General features: G+C 37.6%; 2 protein-coding genes and 1 long non-coding RNA gene across 3 annotated transcripts; 1 reads left to right on the plus strand and 2 right to left on the minus strand.

The window, feature by feature from the left end:
• The first annotated feature begins 434 nt into the window (after nt 1-434).
• Nucleotides 435-13,363, plus strand: LOC139119268 (uncharacterized). Its single transcript, XM_070682976.1, has 8 exons — nt 435-629; nt 2,775-2,842; nt 6,942-6,987; nt 7,935-8,073; nt 8,666-8,769; nt 10,022-10,183; nt 11,801-12,003; nt 12,806-13,363. The coding sequence occupies exons 1-8, from the start codon at nt 558-560 to the stop codon at nt 12,954-12,956; spliced, it is 945 nt and encodes a 314-aa protein (XP_070539077.1). The 5' UTR covers nt 435-557; the 3' UTR covers nt 12,957-13,363.
• Nucleotides 13,364-14,242: 879 nt separating this feature from the next.
• LOC139119272 (uncharacterized) lies at nt 14,243-15,932 on the minus strand. Its single transcript, XR_011548881.1, has 2 exons — nt 15,812-15,932; nt 14,243-15,460 (listed from the first exon to the last, which is right to left on the minus strand). It is a non-coding gene; the product is annotated as an uncharacterized lncRNA (long non-coding RNA).
• A 1,006-nt stretch (nt 15,933-16,938) lies between these two features.
• Nucleotides 16,939-21,427, minus strand: LOC139119270 (uncharacterized). The gene is made up of 4 exons (XM_070682979.1): nt 21,299-21,427; nt 20,934-21,148; nt 18,950-19,021; nt 16,939-17,137 (listed from the first exon to the last, which is right to left on the minus strand). The coding sequence occupies exons 2-4, from the start codon at nt 21,120-21,122 to the stop codon at nt 16,961-16,963; spliced, it is 438 nt and encodes a 145-aa protein (XP_070539080.1). The 5' UTR covers nt 21,123-21,148; nt 21,299-21,427; the 3' UTR covers nt 16,939-16,960.
• Between the last annotated feature and the right edge of the window lie 239 nt (nt 21,428-21,666).

Below are 21,666 nucleotides of genomic sequence, written 5' to 3' on the forward strand. Positions count from 1 at the left end.
TGGAATCGGAAAATGTAAGAAACATCAGCTGAAATATAAGGAACCAAATATTTCCAGGTCCCTTTTATATACAGAGCAAAACCTTCCTAGTGCCCCTCTACTACCCCCAGAATTTTCGAATCCCCCTCATAGACAAGGAGAAAAATCCTTGTCTGTGTCCACCTGAATTCCGCCAGCCACCCCCCTCCCCCTCCCCGCCACATGAATGTAGCCGAAACTTGCAAATAGCACCCAGCAGGTTCACTGATGATATAAAAAATCCACATGTAAATCAGTAAAGCATATACAACATTGCTTCAACAGCTAAATACAAGATTGGGGACAGTATGCCCCTCCCCCCCCCCCCCCTCACGACATGTTACGCGTTACTTCTCTTGCACACGACACTAACCAGACTTTGACTTTTCCCAATGAGTAAGCCAATAATACAATACACTGATTAATGACGCCCGCTGACGTGACTTGAGTGCTCAGTACAGTCAGCACAACCGTTCCGTACTCCGGTTCTACGAAGGTACCTTGGTTCTACGAGTCCTGGATCCACACACATCTAGACAATGGCCAAGGAATACAAAGTCATAGATGGGGGCGCCTCGACGGAACTGGAAAATCAAGGTTTCCAAATTGGCGTGAGTACACTTGTATCATGTGTATTGGGCCTATTCCATACACCCCCAGTCTTTATACCGGTCAGAAGCCTAGGCGCCTACTGCATCATGTGCATGAAAAGGTCCGGTCGGCGGTCAGTGGTTGCACCTGCGTACACGAGTGACTGGCAATGGCATGGCCGGGCGTTTGGGATTGCATATACCTTACCTTTTCTGCTGTACCCTGAATATCCATGCAACCGGCAAAAGTGCAAGCGCCCGCCCTCGTGGCCTTGGCAGCCAACGCCGCGCTCGGGATGGGGGTGGGGGGTGGGGGCGATATCATTCCGTGTACGCGCGGCCCGCGGCCGGCCGTGGAGAAGTGTGCTTTATATTACACCACTGGGGATCTGCTGTACCTTGCCCCTTGGCCCCGTGTAGTATGCGGTGTTCGCAGGTCAGCCATGAGCGCCCTTGGCTACAAACGAGTTTCACTATTGAACCTCCCTTTGAAACTCAACCCACAAACTTCAGATTCAACTCCAGGTTCCAAACTCGTGCTCATCCCGCGAAGGCACAGGTACTGCAGGTGGTTATACAGGGAGTGAGTCTACGTTGCAACGCTTGCATGGCAGAGCTGTGTGTTACCGGCGTTATACGGCTGTGGTGGGAGGCCGTATAACACCGGTAACACACACAAATGGAACCCTGCTCAGCCATGCACGTGTCAGGCCTCCACATAAATCCCCAGCATGACTCTGCACTTTTTTAATTGGTCAGATTGATTAATGGACGCATAAAAAGAACTTTTTCACCTCGATTGATTGCATCATGCCAAATGGGTTTGTTTGATATTTCGATGTTATATAACAATAATTTAACATTTAAAATACTGAATTTAATTTTTTATCCTCATATTTTTATTTATTAAAGTGAATTCCAACTTTAAAATGTGATCACATTACAATTTTAGAAATTATTCTCATGGTTCACATCTGTGTTGATGTGCAACCAGAACCAGTCCAGAGCGTACCATTGCCATGATCCCCTCTTTCCAGCCCCAAAATTGTGTGACGTGCAAAGCTTTTACATTAAGTGAAGGTGTAATTTGTGATGCTACGTGTATTACCATTCTTGTGTAATTTGTGATGCTACGTGTAATATCATTCTGTGATTTTTCCCTCTAGTTTCTCGTGAAAAATATTGCCTGTTGTCTAGGATAGTGTAGAATATTGAGATGGAAAAAGGCCACCGATATCACATGTCTGTTCCCTATGGTAGCAAAGTGTGCACACAAATATTAAAATACATCTGAAATTCCTGTAAATTACCAGTCCTTTTAGAAACACTCTCTATAATGTCAGGAAATGTTAATTTGACCTTTTTGGATCAGATGTAATATACATTAGTCATTAAGTGTCCGGTCTGGTGATATGCAAGTGTTCAGCTAGATTTTGTCACGGTATTTCTCAGTTGCAACACATTTTAATCAAAAATATGCAGACGGAAATTGAAGGATGGCATTTACAAAGAAACATGGCTATGTAAATTAATGCACAAAAAAAGCATGAGAACAACTGTCCTTTTTGTGGACTTACAAGGTAACCAGCTTTCTTTACTAATTTGGTTTCAATTAACGGATGTTGAACTGTTATCTGGCGATAATCTTGCTAAGCCTGCCAGTGATCCTAATAAGGTAAGGTCTAGTCAGCGACAACTCACAGTGGAGATACATCATGATGTTCGTATTAAAATGCTGAATCTTGCCAAATTCATTTGCATTTCTGTGATGTTATATGAGCTCCAATGGCAGTCAACCAACATACATCTTTACACTTGTAGGTCTACACCCCATTACATTTCCTTGTATTCACTGACAAATGATATAAAAATACATATTTCTCTCAATATTAAACCTTTGCAAAGGTGATGATAACATATGGCAAGTTGAATCCTTTGATACCATATTTTGTGGAGCATCATATGTTTTTGTGACACCAACATGAAAAGCCTTTTGATCATTCGTATTGTTTATCGATTCAGTTTGACGTTTACTGTCCATGGGTAATTTTAATTCCCCACCCCTATTTTCATGCTTATTTTTCATTCTCAAACAAGATCAAATTTAGGTATTCCTGGTTTTTGATGATGTTGATCATCCATTCCTTTCTGTTTTCCCATCAACAGACGGATCATCTGTGGAGTGCCAGATTGCTAGCAACCAATCCAGATGAAGTCAAGGCAGTCCATAAGAGGTATCATTAGAACCGATTGTTTGCCAATATTCTTTGTACTAAAACGTGATTTGAATCATTTAATTGTTGTACAGCATCCCAATTATCGGAGAATAAATGACATATATGATATCTGTTGAATTTGAAACAAAATTTTGATCAAAAGACTCCCAGAGAGAGAGAGAGAGAGAGAGAGAGAGCGGGGAGAGAAAATAGATGCAGAGCTAATATCAGAGAAAGGCAGAGATTCAGAATCTCAGAATCTCAAAGAGAGGCAGCGAGATAAACTGAGAATCCCAAGGAGATTGGTAGACAGAGATAACAGAGGACAGAGATGAGCAGCTTATAATAATAATAATTAATATAAGTATTATATAGAAATAATAACGCGAATAATAATAGGTTCAATTTCCATGAAAATTTCAGCATATGGGTATTTTGGGTCGAAAAGACCAAATATGATATTGATTTCACTGCCCCATGTTTCCATGGTAACCATTTTAGGGGTTGAAAATTTCAGTTTTTCTAATATCCCATGAAAAGTTACTTTGATTGTTATGAAAATTATCTAGTGGGGGAGTTCGGGTCAGACAACACAAAACACCAGACTTATTTCAATGTTTCGAGTTGCCATGGTAACCAGTTTGGGATTAAAAATGTTACTTTTTCCCTAATTCATATTAAAGAACTATTGATTGATGTAAAAAATTGATAATAAGGGTTTTTCTGGTTAGCACACCAAAAACAATCACACTCATTTTAATGTGAGATGTTTCCATGGCAACCATTCAGGAGTAAAAATTACCAGTTTTTCAAAGATTCCACCTAAAATCCAGTAATCAACAGAATGTGTTATATCAAAGGGATATTTTGGGTTAGAAAGACCAAATATCCCGTGTAAAAATCCATTAATCAACAGAAATATTATACCAAAGGGTTATTTTAAATTAGAAAGACAAAATATGATATCCGTTTTTACTGCCCTGTGTTTCCATAGTAACCTATTTGCGTTTTAAAATTTCAATTTTTTTTCAAAATTCAATTAAAAGTAATCCCAATAACTATGCAAATGCTCTCCTAAGTGTATTTATCACAGCATGAACTCAATGTTCATTTTTGTTTTATGTTGCCATGGTAACATATTTGGGAACCACAGCTTTTTTATTAAAACAATAGACCCTTGAAAGGGTCTATGTTAAAACATAGTTCACTGTTTTTTATTTATTTTATGGATTTCTAAGTAACAACTTTTAACGTTTGTTCTATAATAATAATAATAATAATAATTGTAATTTCTTTGCCTTCATTCTAGGAAGAAAAATAAAGATAATGTACATTGGGGCCATTGTTATCAAAATTGTTTTCCGTTTATTTTAGTGTGTTTGAATTAATTTTATATAGACCAGAAAAAATTTTTCAAGCATTTTTAATTTTGTTTCATGCAGTCATCCCAAATAAGTGTTATAGAGTATAGTACCAACTTATTATGCATTCATCGAATTAATTTTATGCCTTCAAATTAATTTTATGTGCTAAATTTAATCTACTTGAATCTTAAATTAATTTTATGAACCCAATTCCCCTTATCACCCAATGTACCATTATTTATCAGAAACAGTAGTAGTAGCGCACAGTTTTTTTTTGTTTTATTTAAAACATAATTCACTGGTACTTATTTACTTTATGGATTTATAATTAACGACGTATAATAATGTTCATTTTATAATATTTATTTTGATTTCTTTGCCTCATTCCAGGAAGAATAATGAAGACAAATTATTTCTGATTGTTTAACTAAAGTAAAATTATGGCCATGTAGTGGTGCATTATTTTTTGTGTGACCTGGCGTGACCCCATAAACTCTATGATTCTGATGATTAGCGAGATCTCCCCTTTCCATGGTAGCAATGGCTAAATTTGAACATGGTCCCTGTATACCTTGAAACATTTTTTTAAACCCAGCAGGCCAAGACAAGGGGAAATATTACAAGTTAAATGTTTCATGTTTAGTATTGCCCAGGGCTGGAAATTAACTTTTTTTCCCTGGTAGTCCACTTGGGCAACCATATTCTGAAGTTAGTAGCCCGGTGACACTGGCTGGTACATGGTAGCCCATGCATATTTTAGATCAGGGGTATCTTTTTTCGTTAACCAGACAAGAAAGGGCTATTTTACAAGGTTCTGCCCATGAAGTGAATTTTCTAGTCTTTTGATGTGTATACTCGCACACCTTTAATGCCCAAGGAAACAGGTGTAATGGACGACGGGATTCAAAAGTTTTGTGACCAATAAACAACCTTTTTCACTCTCACAGTTGTATGCAAATTTTAAAAGTCGAAATGACAACATGACAACAATATGGCCTTTTCAGCACTGAGATATACTGTAGCAGGGCTAAAAATAGACCATGGCCCTTCTGTTGGGAGGAGGCATAATTTCCGTGTCATTGTGATTGATACATTATTATCAAAATGCAACGAGAATGCATTTTTATTGGCCATCATACCCTGTGCCTGTCATTCAAGTACGTCAGTTCAGATATGGAAACTTTGTTGCAAAGTTCCACCGCACGGCCGGTCGTACTATATCGTCTCTACTATGGCAAATTTCTATGCCCAGCTGGGTTTGACTGCATTTATCTAGCTCGTCCCAAAGTGACGGACGCATCTTTCAACCTTTCAGCTTGGTGAAAAACGCATTTATTGATTCGCCAAAGGCCTGTGGACTCGCTTATTTTTGCACAAATGTGCTACATGGACATATGAAAAAGTTGTTGAATACTCACTGTTTCAGTGAATCCACCATGATGAGAGTTCTCAAATCAAAAACTGTTGCCGAGCTCGAATACAAAGGTCTTCTCATTAAATTACGTCATTGTTATACAAGAGTTAGCATTCCAAAGTCTGTCACCCTGATTTTTTCAAAGTTTGGAGAAGGCTGGCATTTCCATCTGAATGATTGAACGACGTGAAACGCAAAATTCCATCGCATATTATCTGGCAATATGTACAGTAGAAATACTGTATACTGTCGCTCCAGGTACGTATAAGCTTATACTCCACAAAATGGCCACAGGCGGCGTGAACTTTCTGAAAGGATTTCCTAAACGTCCCACTTGTTACCTTAGGGACTCCCCTGTGATGTCCTGAAAAGTATTCTCTGCAGTAATTCCAGTTTCTGTCAACATGCAAAGCTCAACGACAAGATTATAGCACGAGACGTAGTGTACAGACTACACATTCACGCGCAGTAAACTCAATTGCGCATGCTCATATTGGCAGACTACACTGGCAACGAGTGCGCATGCGTGAAGGTATATTTGCAGCAAATACACTGGCATGGCATAGACTCTCCACAGTTGGTGTGCCTTATTTTGTGCACGCCCACGACTGCCACGATGGGCCTGCATTCGAACACCTCTTTTTCAGAATTTCCACAGCTTCAATGAACTGTTATTAGATTTCTATATAATACTTATAGCCCCTAAACTTGTATATAATAATTAATATAATAAAATAATAATAATGATTTTATTTGCATAATGTAGGCCCCTTCACGCCTGTATGATTACAATACAGAAGTGTGTTCCCATAACACAATAGCAACAGTAGAGTTTAGTGTCTGATACAAAATTCAAAGGGAAAAAATGACCGTGAATACAGTTACTCTTTATTAACTTTGATTGAATGAAAAATGAAAAAGCTAAATTTTGATTTAATTTTCATCATTTGTTTCCATTAGTGTATTGTTTGTGTGTAATGATGATGATCTCTAAAAATAACATAGAACTTGCCCTCAAATAGTCCCATGCAGTACATTTAAATAAAAATGTGATATTCATCCTCTGTGTCTTTGTGATATAGATGACAAATCCAAAACTCTACTTCTCTATGACATCCAGATTCTACTTGTAGTCAATGGTTTCCAAATCTAAATCTTGCTACGGCTTTGTGATACTTGAAAATGTTAATCCTTGAAGTATACAATTATATTGTTGTCACACTTTTTAATAATGAGAAGCCTAGTCTTATACCGATAAACATTACTTTTAAAAATTTCCAAATGACCAAAAATTTTAAAAGAACTTGTTAAACGGTCTCTAATACATTTGTGTTCCCAGCTTCCTTGTCAATGGAGCAGATATCATTGAGACTGGAACGTACATGGTAAGTATTTGGATTTGGACACTGTTATTTTGGCAAGACGGAAGATAAGTGGACACAAAGAAAGATTGTTTGAATTATTTAGTAATCTAGGGAGTACACTCATATGACACTATTACTTAAGGTAGTATGCACCGGGAAAGTCAAAGACTTAAACTTTTGCTCTAACTTTACTCAAGGGTCTTTCAATCATTCTCTTAAAAATCAAGAATAAAAATAGAGGGTCACCGTGCAAATTTTGGTACTAGAGAAACAAACTACCAAAGATTTACCGATATTAGAAATTCAAAATGGCCGCCATCCCTGTGTTAACTCTATGGAGAAAATTAAAAATTTTCGAATTTCGAAAAACTAAGTCGGTAAAAAGTTTTCTTTCACCAAGAGCTTTAAAATGAACCCCCACATGTGGTATATCAGAAGAGAATTGTAAAAGTTTGAGAGTCCGAATGTCTGTCCCCCAAGGTGCATTCTACCTTAAAGCCCCCTAAGAAAATCCCTTTTGAGTTCACAACCAAATGTGTCCACTAATCTTCAGCCATTCCGTTACTTACCATATTTTCCTACGCTGGTGTAAACGCAGTTTAGTTGAATGATAATATCAAATCTTAAGGTATACAGTCACCTGTAATCTAAATATGCCCATATATGGTCAAAGGGGCGTTCCTTGAGTTTTAAAATGCCCATGTTAGGGCGCTGTTTTTAAAAACGGCCACTCGCTTAAAATCTGTGATTGGTTAGATTTTCTCTTTCCATGGTAACTGTGGGGGGGGGGGGGGGGGGGGGAACAGGTTATAGTATACCTTTAATTTAGTCTAATTTACTCAAATCTTATCTACTCTATCTCTGTATCCTTGATTGTCATTGCAATACTTCAAGAAAGATTTAATCTCTATCGTGTACTTTCATTATAAATTCCATTAAGACAGCACATGTTCTTGTGTATTCGACAGGCCAGTGTTTGGGGTTTCCAGAAATTCCTTGGAATGACGGAATCAGAAGCTAAGGAGCTCATAAAGAAAGGTGTTCAGCTTGCCGTGGAAGCAAGAGATGAATTTTGGGAAGAGCTGAAGAAATCTGGAAAAGACAAAGGTAAAATGGAAACCGTCAGTTGATCATTTTCAAAATACATGTGGTGTGTATTTTATGTGAGTTGAGTGTATGTATGTGTGTATACATATATATGTATGTATAAATATGTATATATATGTATGTGTGTGTGTGTGTGTGTATATATATATATATATATATATATATTATCTGGCCTCATCATCTGTTTTGGATCAATAGCTGTAACTTTTGATTTTTCCACAGTTTTTGGTTTTAATCTCAACTACAATTTCTTGTTCTACTCTCCAAGCATTATGAGAGACACAGTATTTAACTTGTCAAGTTAGCTTGTACAAATGTAATCAATAACAGTGCATTTCACTGGTGTAGACACTGTGGCGACAATTAGCTATTAAAATACTTGGCATTTCAACATGCTTTGGGAGTAGAACAAGAACTTGCAATTGACATACAAATCAAAACTAGTTAAAAATCATTGAAAATTACAGCTACTTGACCTCTAAGACGTTATCATTGTCCAATGTGTACATCCAAATATCTTTTGTTTGTTTTTGTTCATTGAAGCTAGGTGGCATCGTGGTCACATCATTACTATTTTCAATATTGATTTCAGAGAGAAGTTATCCACTGGTTGCTGCATGTCTTGGACCGAGAGCTGTGTATTACTTCAATGCATCAGAGTATTCTGGTATATATGTGGAAAATGATTCCAAACAGGTCAGTCGAGTATTTTAGGCAAAAATATCCCTGCTTGGACCAGAGAGAATCAAAGGAATTGTCTTTCCTAATTTCCAGAATTTTTTTCTGACTCTGAATTTTTAGCTCATATTTGGTTTTATATATAAATACCAAAAGAGCTATATGATGAGTCTGAGTGGCGTCTGTATTTTTTTTATTGCCACTAATTCAGCTGCAAACACTTCTTAGTTGTAATTTATCTTAACCCTCTTACCACTGTTGTTTTGCCCAAATCCATTGTAATCCATTGTGATTATGGATATGTTCACAGGGAATTAGGGATGATCAAGTCAATACTTTTTCCAGTGACCATGGTCTTATTTTTCACACATACATACTGAATATGTTGACAGAAAACAATTCTGAGTCTTTGTTGCTACTCTGTGATGTACACATACAGCTACAAAACATTTAAAATGATAAAGATATTTTGGGTATTTACTCTTTAGTTGAAAAAAATAAAAATTTTACTCTCAGCCACTATTATCTTGCCAAGAGTATACAAGGAACTGGTCTTTTCTTTGGCCTTTATGTTGGTTGAAACCCATTGTAGGGGTGATAGGGATGAACATTTATAAGTTTATGATGCTGATATGCAAATCTTTTTGTTTCATATTTTGTACAATATGTGTATCCTTCTCTACGGAATTCCATACTTTCTTTAGCTAACAGTAATGCTAATGATATTTCAAAAGAAAAAAGGCAGCAAAATGTTTTGTGAAATTCTTTTTCTGACCACCCCTTCCAAAGATCCAGTGGTTGATTCCCAAGTAGACCAGAGGCATATTGCATTGTCTGGAAAATAAATTCATTGTCAGAAATGATGTCTGTTGAAATTTATTTTTCTTCACAAATACACTTCCAGTAGTTTTCAAATTTGTCCTATACATTCCTTGGGATGGTCTAGTGCAGATTTGTTCAAATGATTGTGAAATATGCCTAACTAATAACTTGGGGCAAATTTGCTCATTTTCAGCCAGAACATCTCAGACACTGCTTAGCCAACAGCTTGACATTTCATACAATATAGATATGTCTGTTCTAGCAATGGAAGGACGGCAATATTTACAATATTTGTTAAATTTCTGGCATTTTGATTTATTTATGTTTTGCATGTTGAAAACTAGAAAACCATGCAGAGATTGACCATGTAAATCATCAAGCAAAGTAATAATAGTTTCCTTGATAGAAACTAATATTGTAATATTAATGTGTATTCTTGATTTGGTAGGTTCTACTTGACTGGCATAGACAACAAGTTGAAGTCATTGCTGAGGTTGGTCCAGATATTCTAGCTTTTGACACTGTACCAGCATTGGTGGAAGCAGAAGCTATCGTTGAACTACTCCAAGATTTCCCAAATCAAAAGGCATGGATTGCCTTCTCTTGTAAGGTGAGAGAGAAAAATAAAAATTATGTTTAAATCCAGAAATAAATGATTATTGCATCATAAGTCAACCATAATCACTGTATTTCGCATAACCTCAGACTTCGGACATAGAAGGATATATTTCAGATATTAAGTTTTGTATCTATTCGTTTGGACTGATATATGTAAAATTGCATACTTGAACATGTGAAATATGTGTTGGGTTTTTATGTCAGTGAAAATGATACTGGGTATATGTTATTGAGGAGCTGTAAATCCAACTTTATTGAGTGCTGTATTTTTTCCCGCCAAAATTTTAGTGAAACATTTTACCAATTTTCATGAATTTTTCTGTAATTTATTTTGATTTTTACCAAATGGACATGACATTTCGTTGGCCACACTTTTTTATCAAAATTTTGGCAAAATTTGGAAAAAATAGATTTTGGTAGATTTATAAAGGCCACAAAAACTAACTTTGGTGCTCAAAGGGTTAATCCATTGTCTTTCACAGTGAAGAATAAAATTCAAGGACTAATAAAATGAACAAAGATTTTGATGAAAGAAAAAACAACTAAATGAGATAAATGAATAATAAATAAGATAACTTTACATATATTCAGAATTTTAACTCTTTGAAACTCTTAAGACTTGGAAAATTTGTGATTTTCAATTTTCATAAAAACAAGATTGCAGAATGTTATTTACTGTACAGGTTTCAAAATTTTTACACAAGAAGCAAACCAGAAAAGAATTGTTGAAGTTCCAGTGTTCTGAAAACTATCTGAAAGGCACTTTCTACCCTAATGCATTTTGTAGATCAGTCAAGCATTTATCTTTCTGTAGTTGTTTCGATGTTAATATCAAAATAACGACTGTCCTGTTTCCGTATGAAGGAATGTTTGGCATTCTTTTTGCAACTCAAAACATTTTTAGCTCACATTTGGTGTACCAATGTGAGGTTATCGTATAAGCTGAATCAGTTCATTTGCATCTGATTTGCATGTCTGTATGTCTGTATATTTGTGGTATGTGCGGATGTATGTCCGTCACACACAAAGGCTCCCATACCGCCAAAGCTACCATCTCAGTATTTGGGTACAGGTAGATGCAGGGGTTGAGATGTGAATTTGTTCAAATGAACACATCAGTGTCAAAAATGTGCAAATGAGGTAAGAAAAAGTGAAATCCTGCAAATGTGCAGGAGGCATGCCAGTGAGAAACAGGCCAACTCCACTGATCTTGACTCATTTCCTGTCATTGTTTATGAACTGTTACATATTAACAGACCAGCTGCAACCATAGACAGTAGATGGGGAAGACCGTTTATACTAAACTAAGAGGGGCTTGTTTCTGCTATGCATATTGCTAAAGTTGACCTCCAGTACCTAAAGTTAGACCTTAATTACTTTTGTCATTCTTGTTTTTCTGGTTTAAATATTTCTTGTTGTTTTTCTGGTTGTACTGTGCAGAAATCATTGCCATAACATCAATGTAGAATTTTCCTCCACTGAACAGATAGAAACAACATTTATTGTTGATCATTGGTAACCCATACTGGTATATACCAATTCTGATCAAATTTGAGCGACACCGTATAATTGCGGTATTTTTTGCTATTTGCATAAAATTCTCTTTCAGGATGATGAACACATTGGTCATGGTGAGAAATTTACCGACGCAATCAAAGTTGCAGCATCAGCGCCCTCGGTGATTGCAGTTGGTGTCAATTGCAGTCCACCCCAGTATGTGGAAGGATTGCTAAAACGTCTCAAGGGTGAAAATGGTGGTAAAACATTGATTGCATATCCAAACAGCGGAGAAACATGGATTGGAGATGGAGTGTAAGAATTTGTGATTTATATATTTTTTCAACACCTTCATTTGACAAGTTACTGGTTTGTCCTGTTATATAGACAATGTTTGGCCTCAGCATCATAACTTTCCAACAGAAATTGCAGCGATGTTTAAATTTTTATAATCCTAGACAGCATGATGCGTTCGCAAATCGACATCATCAATACCATAGCATTTCATTTTTTCACTTTCAACTGATCATGAAAGAACCACTTTCTAATTGCAAGACAACTGGATAACAAATAACATTTGATTTGTTGTGCTGTAAAAATGCATTTTACTTGTTTGGAACCATTAGACAGACATATTGTCAAGGCTCTTTCCTTTCTTATGTGCCACAAGGACAACACACCATAACATACGTATGCGTGTTTCACATTTTCAACATGAGTCAATATGGCCGCCCAGCAGCCATTTTGTTCTGATTCTCCATGTCCAAAGCCATTAACCACACAGACCTGGACCAATGTCATTCAAACTTTTCACAATATTGTGACTTACATGTGCATCTCAAATTTCTTCATGATACAATCATGGCCCCCATTTTCTTCAGACTTTTTCATGGTGTCCAAATTTATTAGCCAAGGACAAGTATGTTACGTGTTTACATGATTTCTTATTGTGTTGCAATTTGAGTAGTTTCATTGTGATCATTCAATGTACAGAGCCCACTGTGTTACCCACTGATAGATTTTGGTCGTAGTCAGCTGAGCCACCAATGTCACTAACTGATATAATGCAATTGTCACCAACAAACCAACCAACAAAACTATCCTTGTGTATTCGCAGATGGCATGGTAGCCCAGATGCGAAACCGCTCTCAGAATACGTCCCTGCTTGGATTGAGGCCGGCGCCGAGTGGATCGGAGGCTGTTGCCGGGTAACCGCTCAAGACATAGCTGGAGTCAGGAAGGCCATGCAGAAATACCAGAAAGCATAACAAATGCACTGGGAAAATATTTCTAGCCTCAATTGTGATATAGGGTGTCTAATCATGTGAAATGATCGCATCGATCAGTCTAAGAGTTTATCGATCAGTCTAAGAGTTTATCCTGATAATCATGTAAAATGACTGTCCTTGTCAGTGTAAACATTTGCTGATGATTATTGTGGTAGCCATTGCATGTGTACAATGAAGTTCAAATGTTTGTACATTGTATCACTGGTATTATATAACCTGTGTATGTGAAAATGTTGTTATTATGAAAGACCCATACTGTGGATGACAGGAAGGGTACAGGGCTAGGGAAAACAATGAGCATCAAAGGTCAGAGGAATATTACTGGAACTATTTGAGGGTGCACAGGAGGAGCAATTTTGCCCCACTTTGAGTAACATAAAGATTGTAAAGAAAAAGTTACAATTGACTTCTTATTGTCATCTCTTTGTAAACAGGATAAAATCAAACGTGTCTTTACTTGCTACTGACTTTGCCGTTTGCCCAAAATAGTTCCGATGGTGTTTAGGTTATTCTCAATATCAAAAAGATAATTCTCAGTATTTGATATCGTGCCATCCAGGTTTTGAGACTGCTATTGTTTTATGGATAGTAATGACATTCTGCTGGATTCATTTGATATTCCCATGGTGTGATGGTACCATATTCCGCTAGTCTCTCTTTGTCCTGGCTGTAATACTGCTGGGGGGAGGTGATGTGTTTATATTCTGCCCTTTCTCCTGACAAAGGCTGGAAAAATTCATCATCCTAGATTTGAAAGACCAGCATTTCATACCCGAAGCATAAATGCAATACAGTACTTGCTTGACAGGATTATTAGCACAAAGTACCGTTTTTATGGCTACCTTTAACTCTTACACCCCCAGTTCCCTGTATACAGGTCCAACTTTACCATAGAAAACAATGGATTTGGGACAAACCATGGTGGTGAAAGGGTTAATATAGCTGTCATGCTCAGCTTTTGTGACAATGCTATACGACCAAACTCAAGAAGAAATTTGTCTCTTTGGTACTCAATTTGTATTATTTCTGAACTTAGCTGACACAGGCTGTGCCCAGTGAGCTATATGAACAAGTGTTAAATACAAATAAAATTTTACTGAAATTTAAAGAAATACAGGGAACCACAGAGTCTGCACATATACTGTACTGTGTATGTGGCTTTGACAACTATTGACTATTTTGTAGATGCATGCATTCTGTATGCATTGAAATGAACGCAATAAAGAGAGTTTACAGAACTCATCAAATCAGTCGTCAGGAGGAACTTTGAGTTGACTGTTCATTTACTGACAATGAAACTGTTCATGCATTAAAAGGACAATGTCACTAGTTTTTGCTTTCTCTGTCCTGAGAAATACTTGTTCCAAATCAAGCATGAATTCAAATAATATTTGTCTGATATAACATGAGTCTCTAAAAAGCTGCTTTTGAAGGCATGGTTCAGGCGTCAGATTGTCTTGCTAGGAAATTTACTTACAAGATTACAATTCAATGGAAGACAAAAGGCTATGATGCCTTCAGATTCCTCTTACAGACTAGAACAAACTTGATCCCTGGGATCGATTCCCCTACCCTTAACCCGTTGACGTCAGTGCCCTTTCAACAGGTCTACAATTGCTAATGTGAAAGCAGTGAATTGGTTTTGGCCAAACCATGATGGTGAAAGGGTTGGGATAATGGCTGTTATATTTCCTCAACTTTCTCACCAATTTCATGATTTTGACCGACGAGCTCGAGACCGACTTCAAAAAAAAATTCAAATTTGAAGAAACAATGACAAAATCTGGTAACTATGTCCCCTTAAAAGTTGAGTCAAAATTTTTGACACTGCTTTCATCATGTTTGTCTGTACTGCTCTGACATTTTGAACTGAAGTTTGTAGGTTGCCAAATGTCAACTCCACATCGGCATACAGGCACAAAATTCAAAGATTTTGAAAAAAGAACTCTTGTATTTGTAAAGAACCTTACCGCACATCATCAAAGTAGTTTCTTTTTAAATCTAACTTATGAGAGTTCACACAGCCAATGAATGTTATTGTTAGTACAAAGGCATAACTCAATCACTAACACTGAAATTATAATACAAGATTACGATTCTGTAATTTACATTTCAGTAACTTTTTTAAGACCAGAACTACCAATACTCAGGGTTAGTGATTCATTTGTGTGATCAAACATACTAATGAGAGACAATATTTTAAGATTGGGAAGAAAATCTGACCTTGAGCACACCTCAAAATAACCATTACACAGATCAGATGCAGCGTAACATTCCTGCTTAAAAACAATCAAGTGTGATGTAAGACTGGCAAGGTCAGTCTCAGAATCAGTTCACATAACTATCACCATGATAGATTGAGTTTGTTTCTTTGTATGAAAACCTCAAAAGATATTCTGCTGCTGTACCATCAAAGATATCTTCAAAGATCTTCTGTCGATGTCTTTTCACGCAGCCTATGGAGAAGGCCACACTTCACGTCTCTGAAAAGTAAAGAGAAAAAACATGATTACCTTGTATAAGGAAAGATGATAATAGATAAGATTCCAAAACGAATGTGGTAAATTTGAGAGTAGTGCCTTGCTGAAGTGGAAGGAGCGCCCTCAAGCAACAGAGGTTGATGCTTCACAATGACCATTGATGCCGTTGTCATTCCTGCATGGATGTACAATCCGCGGCAATCGGATAGTCATTCTTTGAAACTTACAGAAGTAAGCTATCAAGTGACCGTTATGACAAACTTATAATTTATTTGCTGTTAATATTAAATCAGGGTCTCTTGTGTTAGTTTGTATAGTATGTGACCACAATGTCAAATTCTGTAGTACACTCACCAGTATGTCAACTTTAGACATACAGCAGATATCTTTACAACCCAGTAAGATTGATACCAAGCTTGAGATGAAACCACAGACACTTGCAGTCATAAATGCTGATGCAACAATTAATGGACTCTGTAAAAATATAAAAGAAAGCAATATGTGAAGAAAACGTGCAATCGTCTTCCTCAAAAATTGTCAGTTCTCGCAACAACGAAGCGCCCACTTTTCATAGCTGTTATACGGAGATATTGATCATGACCTTCTGTTACAACTATCGTTTCTTACGTGTATGCGCATATCAAATAAAAACTTGTCATGCTTTTAATTCTATTGCATATAAAATATGTTTTTACAATACATATTCAAGGGTATATGCCTCTTTATTATATAGTATGCGCCTCGAAACTGAAAGACTTAAACTATTGCTCAAACTCTCCGTGAGGAAACTTAAAATCATTTCCTTTTGAAACCAAGAATGAACTGTAGGGGTCACTGTTCAAAGTTTGGTACGAGGGAAACAAATTGCCAACTATTTCCCAACAATGGAAATTCAAATGGCCGCCATCCCTGTATTAAACTCTACGGAGAATTTTTTTCAGTTTTCACAAAATAAGCCTATTAAAACTGTATTTAGGCCTACGCCATGAGCTTCAAAATAAGACTTTCAAGTGGGAGACTAAAATTAATCGTAAAAGTTTGAGTGTCTACATATCTGTCCCCGGGGCGCATTCTACTTTAATAGGGCCGTTCACAGTTTACGTCACTGTTCTCTCATTAATATGCAAAAATAAATATTTGTCCGCATTTTCAGATTACGCTTTTGAAAATTACGCATGCAAGAACGACGAAAATACATCTCAGTGGGCGACTGCTCGTGTAACAGTGAATACTGAAAAACATATTCACGACTCAGAGTACAAGCTGCAAAAACAGCCACGTATGCAACATTGATAAAATTTGTCCGCATTTATAGCTGCGTGTCCGATGTCGCGCGCGTACAGCTATATTTAGTTACAAACCTGTAACCGTGAACAGCGCTATTATTAACGTTTGAAAAATTCTATGCATCTACACGACTTCCGAGTCCGAATGAAACTGTAATTTAGTTTTATGATCCAGTCATCGTTCATGTTGCTTTTGTTGTTTTATGAATAAAAACGTCTACATCAAAGCAATACTTGCCAACGGGGTCTCATCATTGATGACGTCACTCTGCTCTTCCGTGGTTTGTTGATCAAAACGGTTTCTACCAAGCTTAAAAAGTTCCACTGAAGACTGGACCAAAGATATGCTGGATGTGAAAAATGCAATGGATGACAAAACAAAATATCCAACGAGCTGAAAAGAGAAAAAGAACATCCAGTCATTATTCAGGGATTTCAAAGGCCATTAGAGAGGTTAAGATTCCATACGGGAACGGAACGGGAACGGATACGTCATCATTTTCTGCGCGCTCTCATCATGTTCTGATGATGTCACACGTTCTCTTGTCGTTTGGCAGTCGTTTTCTACGTGAAACGGCCACTTTTCTCGTACACCTTTTCCGAGAGCGATTTTCACGCTTGCTTCGCCATAGACTTGATATTCAAAACTGACATTCCTTTCGTTTTGTATTGTTGCTCTTGGTTTTATCGATCGCCGTCTGATTTTGAGATATTTTAGGTAACAAAAAGGAAAAAGTACCTCCTGCAGTGACTCGCAGACAACGGCACACGCGTGGCAGACGTCGTTACACTGCACTGCCGATAACGTTCAGTCTAGACTGAAATTAACATTGTCATTTGTTTTACCTCCGTGGCTTTACACGGTTTTTCAAACACAAAGTAAAATTTCAGTAGGGATTTCAGGTTTTTATTTCTGTGTTCTATTAACCTGATATCAGAGCAAAATCCTTTAGACAATGCGACTGTGTGAGTCGGGTGTGTGAGTCGGCACGCATACGTCTTAATCTGGACTTGCTTTATGTCTATAAAATCAAAATAGCGCGACATGAAATTGTTTGTATAAACTTCAGTAGACTTCAGTAGACTGTAGATCGTTAGGTGAATACAGACATGTGAACCTTGCTCGGCTAGCCAGTTACTGCTGCCGTGGAAAGCAAGTGGAAAGCAAAGCGACAGGGCCGGTCAAGTCTTAATCCGAATCTGTGCAGAACGTTACGCGTACGGAACGCGTCGCCACTCTACGTTACGTTCTCGCTACGGATGAAATCTTAACCTCTCTATTAGCCGGCATAAACAACCGGGCCAGCTTCTTTGCCTTTCCACAACTTCGGTACAGGTGTAGTGTGGACATTTCAAACTACAAGGAATGAAATCTACTGTTTTTTTCTTTGAATGACGAACACATACTGATTTCAAAACTTCATTTTCTACAAAATGGCTGGTCAAAGGTGCAAATGTGAGGTCAAAGTCATGCGAGAGGGGAAAAAGCAGAAGACATAGATTGCACCAAAAGTAATTCCCACGTCAAAGTCTGAGGATGGGATTTGGATGTAAACATACAACTGGAGTGCACTTTGGTCCGGGTGAAAGATATTTAGAGAAATCATGTCCTGTGAAACAGTGTTTACTCCTGTTCCTTTAGGTTCAGTAACATGAGATTTTTTTTTACTTTTCACCATAACACTGGAAGTAACATAATGCAATTTGTCTCAATCGTCTCGTGTAATGAATTCGCTAAAGTTGTGTTTGAAAAATGAGCAAATACTTGATTTTGCACAAATAGTGTCGGGACAGTATTGTCATCACGTCAGAATTCAGTCTGATTTCTGACGGTTATTAGTGCAGCTGTTAGCTGTTGTATTTTTGACAACATATCCAACATAATAACTTGTTATTCTATTTAAGAACTTTCAAGACTTTTTTCCTTTTTGTCAGATCATATTCGACAGAACTTGAAATATGGACAAGGTCACCAGAGCACATTGTGCCAAAATCGAATATGTCATGAAAGTTTAGTGTGCACGCAGCAATGTACATTGTAAAGAATTGGGAATACATTGCATGCTGTGAAATGGGCTGATGATTCATGGTTAAAGAGTCAAAATCAAATAGTATTTGGTGAGCAAATTAAGGATGTCACCGAATGCTCAGCAGCTTGATTGACAATGCATTGTGGGTAGACAGGCAAGACGTAGTCACTACTTACGATTGAATCCATCTTTGCTCTATGAGTACAGGTCAACATTCCAAGACAACCACTCGTCAGTAGTAACGTGATCTGTTTGAGAAAAAAAACAAAAACAAAAAAACAGAGAAATCATTTATTTTGATGAACTACAGGATGCAATGACGAAATCCTCTTTAGCAAATTAATAGTTTACATATAATTAAAATTCGTCATATTTATAGGCTGAAACTTCTTATTGTTGTCTTCGTTAATACGCCTCAATAAGTTGGCATACTCCAATCCCCAAAACGTACACTTGCCCTACTTTCTTGGCTTTTCTTGAGTGTGTACGCTGCAGTAGGCATCGCGTTCACCCATGATCTATGTGACAGTCTGCCAGAGTATATTTGCAGTCTCTCTTTCACAGTTTTAAGACAGCGAATAATATTAGAGAGCTAAAACACAATTCAAATGATTAATCAATTCAATAGATTGAACAAATCAATCGATGGTATCCAGCACCACCGTGAAAAATGAACTTTGAAAAGAAAAACGTACAGTATCTTAATTTTCAACTTCATATATTGTCGGGAACTATTACCCCGATCTTGCTTACGGCTCACTGTATAAAATTGATTTTACGACAGCGCCCTCTATTGTGTATAAGATATAATGCAAAGGCGATCGTTTTGGTCAATATCTCCAAATGAAGAAGATGTAGTTCAACTTCCATGATGTAGCCATAGATAGCGAAGTGCAAATTATGGCAATAACGAATAGCAGGAAAAGCAAACAAAGTTGTTTGTGCAAAAAGCTGTTCATATACAATTCTTTGTGGACTGGCAGGCTATATTTTTTCGTGGCAGCGGGCGGGGAATGGGCGCATATGAGCCGTATTTTCTCAAGTTCGCGAGCGGACAGGCAGTATAATTTAGTTGCATTTTTAAATTTGATAATGAGTAGAAGGAATGCATGAAGCAAAGAGATTGCAGTGGGAATTTTTACAGGTAGTAGGAAGGGGGACTTTTTGGGTTATGAGATGCATGGTAACGAAGCGGGGACATTTCCTAGCCAGGAGTAGAAATAAAGAAAACTTATTGGTAGAGGGCAAACTTTTTAAATCGTAGCACTACCAAAGGCTATTAGTTTCACCTCCAAATGTTAATTATATTCATATACGTTACAATAGCATAGATTTCATGACACGTGAAACATCTGTGGTTACAATTTCTAAAAATCAGTCTTGTGTAGCTGCCACTGTGATTCCAACCACCAAATAGTCGAACTTGGTGCTAATCCCATTGAAACTTGCTTTCAATTTGTTTGTCAAACTTTTTTATAAAAATTCGAAAATTTTGTCAACGCAAACGTTTCCTAAAACGTACACAGTTCCTACATCTTACAGCGCGACTATAGACAGTCGAGTTCGCAACTGTCAACGGCGTAACAAAGTCCCTTCACACACAACAACTGGGGGCCAGTTCGCGCGCATGCTCTCATCTCAAGAAGAGTGACCGTGCGTACAACCAGGCTGATTGGTCTAGAGTGTGGAGGCATGATGTGAAGTATTGAACTTTCGGTAAAAAAGAAAAAAGAAGCCCTCTTAAAGGTGAACAGAGCAACCTAAGCTTTAAACAGAAGACGGGATTCACGGGGAAACAGAAATAGAAAAATTGCAAGTAAGATAATCTTACGTAACATTTAGGTTTACTGTTGCTACGAGAAGTAGGAAGATGATGAGGTGTGAATCAGGCGCATTTAAAGGATATTGTGTGAACATGGTGGTATCTGTGTGATGCCACCCTGGTGTGAATGGCTTGTCTCTCAGACAGGATACGATCCCGATCTCTTGATAGCTTGTCAGCTTTGCTGACTCCATGTCGTCACAAACATGCCGCAGAAACGAACCAGATCTTCTCAATGCGCGCAGCAATTACAAGTGAGAATAAATTGCATATTGTTGTTTCTGGTTTAAAAAAACATGGGGATGTACTCAATAGAAGATTATATGACAGGTACTTACTTGAAAAACATCGATTACAGTGAAGAACGTCATCTCTGAGGCATCCCTGCAGGTTAGTGTTTGTCGGGGTACACTTGGCGTAAAACACAGGATAAACAGCGCTAACTTTAACAGCAGGTACGCCAAACCAGCCAGGAATGTCAACAGACCGCAACAACTGGTACAACATCGCTTCGTTCTTGAACCCATTCTGATTTGAAAACCGATGCCCTTTCCTGAAATGACCAAAAAGTTGGTTTTTGTTTCGTCTTTCAGGATTTAACCTATGGTCACTTTCCGCCCGGAGTTCCAAAGTCTGGAAAAGTTTCCCAAGTACAATCAGATATAAAACGTGAGTCAGTTTTAACCTGCGTTTGTGCACATACCTGAAACTTTCAAGACAACGTCCGTAACTTTTGGTACACTTCTCCTGCAGTCGTTTGTTCTTTTGGGAATTAGTTCGAGCACAATAATTATCTTCAACAGATCTCTTCGGCCCTATACGAGCAGCAAAGCTTCACCGTAAACTGTGCCTGGCCCAATGCTGTATTTACCTGGTTGCACAAGGACTGTCTAGGACACGACATGTAACACGTGCTGCGATTGGTGCAGAACGCTGCTACCATTGTTAAAATCTGCAACCTGATTGGTTTTCAATCTATTGCCATGGTTACATTACCATGGAAATATATTAGCATAATTGCTTGTTCATAGTTCTACGTGCAAAGCAAAAATTGCCCCTAAGCAATAATCG

This window comes from Ptychodera flava, chromosome 19, assembly GCF_041260155.1.
Source record: "Ptychodera flava strain L36383 chromosome 19, AS_Pfla_20210202, whole genome shotgun sequence".
In the NCBI taxonomy this organism is placed as follows: domain Eukaryota; kingdom Metazoa; phylum Hemichordata; class Enteropneusta; family Ptychoderidae; genus Ptychodera; species Ptychodera flava.

Coding starts and splice junctions, on each gene's coding strand:
- LOC139119268 (XM_070682976.1), top strand. CDS start 558: ATGGCCAAGGAATACAAAGTCATAGATGGGGGCGCCTCGACGGAACTG. Junction 630..2,774: donor ATCAAGGTTTCCAAATTGGC/GTGAGTACACTT, acceptor TCCCATCAACAG/ACGGATCATCTGTGGAGTGC. Junction 10,184..11,800: donor GGATTGCCTTCTCTTGTAAG/GTGAGAGAGAAA, acceptor ATTCTCTTTCAG/GATGATGAACACATTGGTCA.
- LOC139119270 (XM_070682979.1), bottom strand. CDS start 21,122: ATGGGTTCAAGAACGAAGCGATGTTGTACCAGTTGTTGCGGTCTGTTG. Junction 19,022..20,933: donor CTGTAATCGATGTTTTTCAA/GTAAGTACCTGT, acceptor TTTCTCAAACAG/ATCACGTTACTACTGACGAG. Junction 17,138..18,949: donor GAGCAAAGATGGATTCAATC/GTAAGTAGTGAC, acceptor TTCTCTTTTCAG/CTCGTTGGATATTTTGTTTT.